This window comes from Crocodylus siamensis, unplaced genomic scaffold (assembly GCF_052110815.1).
Source record: "Crocodylus siamensis isolate JL-2025a unplaced genomic scaffold, ASM5211081v1 HiC_scaffold_663, whole genome shotgun sequence".
In the NCBI taxonomy this organism is placed as follows: Eukaryota; Metazoa; Chordata; order Crocodylia; family Crocodylidae; genus Crocodylus; species Crocodylus siamensis.
In genome coordinates, this window is record NW_028325071.1 from 244 (window position 1) to 8,728 (window position 8,485).

General features: G+C 56.7%; 1 protein-coding gene across 1 annotated transcript; it reads left to right on the forward strand.

Annotated features, from left to right (window-relative positions):
• Nucleotides 1–474: 474 nt before the first annotated feature.
• Nucleotides 475–8,332, forward strand: LOC149851625 (HLA class II histocompatibility antigen, DRB1 beta chain-like; the record flags this gene model as incomplete). Its single annotated transcript, XM_090030543.1, is given in 6 exon segments — nt 475–615; nt 618–743; nt 5,970–6,233; nt 6,236–6,250; nt 6,411–6,521; nt 8,309–8,332. Coding segments are annotated over 6 exon segments (681 nt in total), but the record flags the coding sequence as incomplete, so codon positions are not given.
• Between the last annotated feature and the right edge of the window lie 153 nt (nt 8,333–8,485).

Below are 8,485 nucleotides of genomic sequence, written 5' to 3' on the forward strand. Positions count from 1 at the left end.
TGCCCAGCTATGGGGGTGCCCAGCACCCCGCACCCCCATTGTGTGGCACTGCCGGGCTCCAGCCCTCCAACTCTGCTCCAGGTCCCTTGGACACAGGTTAGAGCCTCAGGAGCTCTGGGCTTTTCTGCACTGGGAAATGGTTTCAGCCTTTTGGGGACAGGGATTCGCAGGGTGTTTCTGCACCGGGGCCCTCAATGGACAGCTGGAGGCAATGCTGCGGGGGAGAGAAGCAGGGAAATCCCCCTCGATGGACACCTGGTTGCTGGACAGGCAGTGGTCTGAGGTGGAGGGTCACCGGTGGGGTCAGGATGTGAGGGTGGGAGCAGCTGGGCAGCCTGGGGGTTGGGCAGGAGGATCAGCAGATGGCTGGGTGGGTGCCCTCCGTGGGCCCCCAGCAGCAGTGCTGGAGGTGTGGGCTGTGTTGCGGTGGGAAGACCCTGACCCACACCCGCTCTGTCCCCCTCCCCACTCCAGAGTATTTCCTGTACCAGAACAAGCAGGAGTGTCACTGCACCAACGGCTCCCAGCGCGTGAGGTTTCTGGACAGGCACATCTGGATCCAGCAGCAGGACGTGCACTTCGACAGCGACGTGGGTGTGCACGTGGCTGACACGGAGCAGGGGAGCCTGATGCCAAGCACTGGAGCAGCCAGAAGGACGTGCTGGCGTACAAACGGGGACACGTGGACAGGTTCTGCCGACACAACTGCGGGGTGTTCGCACCCTTCACAGCGTCCCGGAGAAGTGAGTCCCTGGGGTCTGGGGCTGTCGTGGGGTTCAGAGGCGGTGGGGCCAGGGCCAGTCACTGGGGTGTTTCCCCAGGCCCCTCCTCACTGCGGGGTGCATGGGAACATCATCGCTGCACCCAAAGGGGAACTCGGTCCCCTCGGGAGTGTTTGAGCAGGGGCACATGACTACCCACAGCGCTGTGTCCACGGGGGTCTGGGGCCTTTCCTGTGTCCACAGAGGTTGTGGGGGGAGAGGGCCAGGAGCTGAAGCTGAGGCTCCCCACAGTCCCCCCCACACAGACAGGGCAGGGGCAGAGCTGCTCCATGGGGCAAGGGCAGAGGAAGGGGCAGGTGTGACTGGGAAGGGGAAAGGGATCACATGGGGGGACAGGAGGAGCTGGGGGGTGCAGGACCTCGGGGGGAGAAGGAGGAACTGGGCAGGGGCCAGAAGCAACAAGGAAACAAGAATAAGATGCCTGGAGGGCATGTGGGGCTGCAGGGTTGTACTTCTTGGGGGTTCACAAAGTCTCACTGTGGTGGGGGGCAGGACACATGGGGGCTGCAGGGACACTGCACTGAACGGGGAGGAGGCAGCTGGGGGCCGCCAGGTCACATGGGCAGGTGCAGAAGTGACCCAGGAGCATCAGGACCCCCGGAGCTGGGAGAGGGGAGGGGCACAGCGGTCACCCATGGTCAGGAAAGGAAGGGAGCTGGGCACTGCCTGGGGGGTACAGGGCGGGGCGTGTAGTGGGGCTGGGTGGCTCTTTCTTCCTCCATGCTTGAGTGCTCCTGTGGCTGGGAAGTGGCCATCCACCCTGGTCCCCGGAGCATGGCGTGGGGTGTCCACCAGTGACTAAAATCAGGGCTCGTGTCTCTAGAAACCACCGGTTACAACCCACTTTGCGGGGGGCCCTTCAGCAGGTCAGTCCAGGCGGGGGCACAGGGGCCACAGGCAGGAGCCGGGGGGACTCACAGCCCTGTGGGGCCTTTCCCTAGGGCAGGGGCAGCTCTCTACTGCCTGGGAGGGGGCACCACAGCTGGGGGTTTCCTGGGAGCCCCAGACAGCTTTGCCCACCCAGATCCTGGGGGATGTGCCATTTCCCGCAGAGTAGGAAACTGGAAGGGTCTCCCTCGTGTCCTAGAAGACAAGCTTGCTGCTCTTGGTTGCGGGGCAAGTCACTGCATTCAGGGGGTAACAGGAATCTCATCCTGATGAGCAGGGATCCTGGTGTCCTGTGTTTAAAAATCCAAAATTTTGTGATTAAAAAACCCAAATCCATGTTTTTCTATGACTAAATTGAAACTCTGCTGTATATAGAGCTGTCAGCTGCACACCAGGTTTTATTGCTATTTTTCCAATTTTAAACCAGTTTGGAAGCCAGCCAGTGCCTCAGTCGTTACAGTACAATACAGTCTAAATCCCTTTAGATTTTGGCATTTGATTTTGGGTTTTTTAATGATGGAAAATCCGAGGTTCTCCTTTCCTCTTCACCCACCATGATGCCGGTCCAGCTGCGGCCTCCGCCTGTTCCTTTGTGGTGCTGAGCAGCCGCGATATGTTGCTGCTCTTCACTCCCAAGCTTCAGCCCCACGACCCTGCCAGTGCCCCTCACTCCTGGCAAGGCCCCCAGTGCCCCCTCCCTGCTGCTGCCCCTCACTGCCCCCCCTTCTCCTCCCCGACGTCCCCGGCTCGGCAGTATGTTGGGAAAGGGGGTTGTGGGGGCAGGGGGGGTTTCCAATCAGAGGTGATGTGGCACAATGCCCCCTCTGCCTCTCCCCAAACACTCGGCTCTGTGACAACTTGGTTAACATAGTCACTGCGAAGGGCCGGCCCCTCTGCCCCATCTCGTCAGGTGCCCCCGAGTTGTACCCTGAGCTGGACACGGTCCTGAGCGAGGGGAAACCTGCTCCCCGCCTGCGTGACTGGTAGGGCTGTGCGAGGCTCCGGGCAGAGCTGCAGATCCAGAGACCTCGGGACACTTCGGGGTGGGAAGCAGCACGTCGGGGTCGAAGCGCTGCCGCGTGCGGCTTCCCGAAGCGCCTCGGAGCCGCCTCGGAGATCCGGCCTAGGGTATAATGGGGAAACAATAACATATCTATAACTTTGTTGTTTGTTGTCCAATTTGGATAATATTTTCAGGCTGGTATACTCTGCAGAGAGAATGAAGCTTGCCAAGTTTCAGGAAGATCGGTGCCAGGGTTTGGGGGCAACGGCACCCCAAGTTCTTGAAACAAAACTCACGTCTAGGTGTTTCAGCACAGTGGGGTGAAAACGGCAGGGCTGGTAGCTCTTGCTGAGGCCACAAAGCCTGCCAAGGGTCAAGAAGATGGGTGATGGGGTTTGGGGACGTGCCCCTCGAGCTGCTGACAGAAAACAGCTGGAGCCCTGGGTGCTGTGGGGCTGACTGTGCCTGTCTGGGGCGGGAGGGGAGACGCGGCTGCAGGTCTGGCTGCGAAGCTGCTGCGTTCCCAGTTACCAACCAATCAATCCTGATTCACTCAGGACCAGGGACTCAGGCCCAGCTCAACACACAGGACCTAGCTACTACATAACGAGTTCCCGAGCATCAATTAGCACCTACAAAACCAGGCTAAGGAGAGGAAAGAATCAATAAAATACAGACACAGTCTTGGCTCGAGTTTTACATGTCAGCAGCTAGGGGTGCAGGGCCCCAGACTCCCCCTGCACCGATGTCCTCGACAGCTGCAGGATCACAGCAGGGGCCACCGTCCCTGCAGCTGTCACCCCGCTGCGCCTTCGCACGCAGCGTCACCCATAGCACGAGTTTTGCTTGTTTGCAGCTTGACATGCAGTTCCCCCCATCGGTGCCCCTGCACCGATATCCTTGAAACCTGGCAGGCTTTGTGGCCTGAGAGAGAGATACCAGCCTGCAGTTTTTACCCCCCTGTGGTGTACCATGCAGCCATGACATGAGTTTGGCTTTCAAGAATTTGGGGTACATTTTCCCCCAAGCCCCTTAACTGATCTTGTTGAAACTTAGCAGGCTGCGTGCTCTCAGCAGAGGCTACCATTCTCGCAATTTCTGTCCAAATCAGACAGAAAACAACAAAGCTATAGATATTTCATTGATTCCCCATTATACCCTGTGGCCAGATCTCCGAGGCAGCTCCAAAGCTTCAGAGCCGCTTCGGCCGGATCGAGGCACAAACCCGGTCCAGACCTCCGGATTGGATCCCGGCCATCCAAAAAGGCTGGATCTGAAGCCGATCGAACTGCTGCCGACTTGCACAGGCCCAATAACTGGCATCACACACCTGGGCGGGGGCTCAAACTCCCTGTTGATCTAAGCAACGCCAACCTGCCTGGGAGCGGGCTACAGACCTGCCAGTCCACCCGACAACCAGTGATGCATTTCACAGTGGTTGGCTGGCAGCCAACAGTTGCTGGCCTTCATTGCAGCAGGGAAATGAGGTCATAAGGGCTACGCAAGAGAAGGACTGCCCAGAAGGAACGGCAGTAGCCATGATGCAAACTCACAAAGAAAAGCTGGACCATCTGAGACTTGCTCTCTCTCTTGAAACTCATGATCAAGGAACTGCCTGTCTCCAGAGGCAATCTCCACCTGCCTCTGGATGAGACTTGAGAGCTACCTGAGATCTAACTAGATATACAGCTTGCAGTAACTCAGACGCGTTATCAAAGGCTACCCAGCCACCGTGCTTGCTTGATGGGATTTCTCTGATATTGCTCTACCCTGTACCCTAGTCCAAACCTACTCCTTGCAACCAATAAAGTTCTCCTTTCTCTCTAGCATTGGAGACTTATTGGGGAAGGGGCTAGATTATGTCTTAGGGTCCCCTTGGTTTGGCTGACTAAGGGAAACCACTGTTTGTGCTTCAAACTAAGGGAAACACCCCAAGTTCTTGCAGTGAGTCAAGCACTCTCAAGGACTGCTAGGCCTGTGTTTCCCGGGGGTACAGAGCCAGGAGCAGGCTAGACCCTGGGTGGTGGCGGCATGACCCCGGGCTAGTAAGTGTGCTCCAGGAAGGGGGTTGCCCAGTCGTGGGGTGCCCCCAGGGAGGCACTCGGGTCCTGGAAGGTGGTCGGGTGTAGTATGGTGGGTGGCTCAGTGCAGCAGCACCCCCTACTGGCCCGCCACAGGTGACACAGTAGGTGATGAGGTGGGATGGCATTAAGAGGGGCACATGCCTCCCCAGACTGGTGTGCCCACAGCACAGCAGGAGGCTGTAGCCTGGCGGGACTGCCACCAGGCAGGAGCAGCTTTTGTAGCCCGGGGGTGGGACCTGGCACAGGAGGATGGAGCAATGTGGCAAGACTCACTGCTGCTGCTGTCCCCAAGACCTCTGCACCAGCCCTGCTACCATGGAGTAAAACCCCACTGCCGTTTCTCTTTAAAGGACAAAATCCACATTTTTTTGCAGCAAATGGAAACCCTCGATCCCTGCTTATGAGACCCATGATGGGGTCTCCTGGGCACAGGGCTAGAGCCCAAGCCTGGGATGTCTTTGCCAGTCTCCTGCACTCCCTAGCAAACCCCTGGGTGCCCACAGCAGGAAGCCATTAACTCAGGACAGGACACTTGATGCTGCAGCCATAGAGCTTGGCCTCCAACACGGAGAGGTTTCCCCTGACATCTTCAATAAAAAGAAGACTCCAGAGCCTCTGAAAGATGCTTCTGGATTCTGAGCACTACAACTTCACTGAGATGCTTTGTGAGGCATTTTACATTGATTTAAGGGGCTTAAGGAACCACATCTCCTCAGGTCATTTGCAACTAAATAAAAAAACTGCAATTAATGTTTAGTTTAATAAAACAAAATACCATACTACATGCAACAAGCAGCACAAATTGAGATACAAATTGTTTTTTAAGAGACAAAAGAGGAGGGGCGGGGATATTTCCTTACTGTAAGTAACTGAGTAGCAGCAGGGAGGGAGCTGAGGCTGTTATTTGCTCTACTTCTTGAGAGTCCCTGCAGATGTGATCTACATGTTTGCTTGGAAACTGCTCTTACCATATTCCTTATTTAAGGCTGACATTGCAAAGCCCAATTAGGTGTTCCTGGAGACAAGAATTTCTCCTGGATGTGAAAAAACACAGCAGTTTTATAGTGGCACCAAAATAAAGATTTAAATGATCTCAAGGCTTAGGGGTGAGAGATACTGAGGAGGGCTGGAGGTGGGGGGAGAAAACTTTCCCTGGTGAGGAATGACTGACTCATTTACCCAGCTCATTCTCTCCACCTCTTTCCCCCGCAGTGAAGCCCAAGGAGAAAGTCTCCACAACAAAATCCGGAGCCCAGGCCCACCCGGACACACTGATTTGCTCCGTGATGGGGTTTTACCCCAACAGGATTGAGGTCAAGTGGTTGAAGAATGGGCAGAGGCAGACGGCCGGAGTGGTGTCCACGGAGCTGATGCAGAACGGAGACTGGACCTTCCAGATCCTGGTGATGCTGGAAATGCCCCCCCGGAGCGGGGACGTCTACACCTGCCAGGTGGAGCACAGCAGCCTGCCGGGCCCCTCGCCGTGCTCTGGGGTATGATACTGGGAACCTGGGGCAGCCCCTGAGATCTCCCTGTGTGCAGCCTGAAAGGGCTGACCAGGGTCAGACCCCTTCTCCATAGGAGGCAGGGGTGTTTTAGCAGGGGGTGGGAGCCCGGACTCAGCCCCACACCACTGAGCTCCTGTCCCCACAGAGGCACAGTTGGACTCAGCGAGGAGCAAGATGCTGATGGGGGTCGGGGGCTTTGTGCTGGGGCTGATCTTCCTGGCGCTGGGACTCCTCGTCTTCCTGAGGAACAAGAAAGGTGAGTGGGGCATGGATGGGGTGGTGGAAGTAGGGGTTCCTTGCAGTGCCGTAGCAATGAAGTTTGTTGCCCAGGGCAAAGCCATGCAGTGGCAGCCTGCCCTTACACCATGCACAGATCGGGGGGGAGAGTTGGGGGAGGAGCACACGCCACTCCATGCTTGCCCGGGAGTGCACATAGCAGCGGGAGTTGCCCTTCCACCACCCCCGAATCCCGGCTCAAATGAGCCGCTCATGGCTCCATCCGGCACCCCGGCTGGGCAGTACGTGTTGGTGCTCCTTCGCTTTGGAGCCCGGGGCGGTCTCCCCACTTGCCACCCGCCCTTTGCTACAGCACTGGTTCCTTGGGGCAATGTGCTCGGTCTGTGGGCCTGGCTCCAGGCTCCCTTCCCTCCCAGCCCCCAGCAGGAGCTGCCCTGCAGTCTGGCAGGGGCCTCCTGGGCTGTGATCTGGGGCTGGGGCTGGATCCCATTATCTCTCCTCCTCTGAAGGGCAGGGCAGAGCAGGGGCCATGTGTGGGCAGAGCTGCCCCTGCCTTCACTCAGGGCATTTTCTGTGCTCTGCAGCAAGGCAGTGACCCTGGGCCAGGAGGTGCCAGTCCCAAGGGGGTGGGGGCCCCTGGGTGTACCCCACTGTGGGACTTCATGGGGCTGAGGTGTCAGGGGGGCTTTTTGCCCCAAACCTCTCTCTTCTGTCCTGCTGCTTGTCACTGGGACAGACCAAGGTTTGCCGCTGGGAAATCTTCCTACCCCAGCACACCTTCATTTCAGCTTCCCTTGGCCTGGACCTTGCTGCTCCAGCAGGGGAAGCGTTGCCAGCTGGTGGGTCAGACTGGTTTTGTTCAGTGCAATATCATGTAGACCCTCAGCCCTGCACGTGTCCGTTGTTTTGGATTCACCCTTAGCCCCGAGGCTCCACGAGGGATCAGGTGAAGGATTGTCTCACCTACAACAGACCCAGGGAGAAAATGTACCCTTTCACTTTGAACGGCAGAGGGGAGAATAACAGACCTTTCCTGGAGGCAGGAGGTGAAGAGCAGCAGCAGACAGGAGAAAGCACTTGTCATGGATCTGCTCCCTGTGGGGCCCATGAAGCTTTACTCTTACCTGGGAACTAGTGGGGGCTGCTCTTATCATATTTCTCACATCTAATGCTCATTAAAATTTCCACCCTCTGTTTTTTGGGTGTTTCTTTTTATTGTTTTTTTAAGGAAAAGAGCCTGTGTTATGAGAAACAGGATAGCAAGGATAGTGTCTTCTCTCTTTCCTCCATGCTGATCAGAATTAGGTTCACCATTGCTGACGCCCCATCGCCACCTCCTTCTTCCCTAGATTTTCAACTGCTGCTTTTGGTTGAAAAGAAAAACAGCGCGGGCTCCTCCGAAATGTGCACAGCCATGGTCTGGTCTGTGGGTGCTCCCGACACTTGACTCTGCCCGTATCTCCCTGCCTGTCTTGGGTCAGATAATAAAGATACAGACACCTTCCTAGCTGACACTGAGGCTCGCACCAGTGTGACCGTGGTAGAAGTGATCGAGACTTGATGTTCTCCGGAAATAGAGACCAAAGCACAGAGTAGTGAATGCACTTCAGGGAAATATCTACATGTGCATACAGTGAACCCCTATATCCAGCCCTGTTTAGGTGAATGTATGATTTGGGTATTTAATGTGGGGTTGAAAGGTCCCTAATGGGGTCTGCCCCATGCTCCAGGACTAGGCTGGGAGCTCTGATCTCTCAGGAAGGAGCTGACCCTGCTCAGACTCTCACCATGCTTCTTGTTTTCCAGGCCGCCCCGTTCCCCAGCCAACAGGTAATTTCCATCTCAGTCCACCCCTGTGAAGCCCCCCGCCCCCTCAGGGACCACAGGCTGCACAGGGGGCCCATGGAGCGGCTGCCCCTGCCCTTTCACCCCAACTCTTGCCCAGCTCAGCCTGGGTGGGAGCTGGAACATGGAGCATTTGCA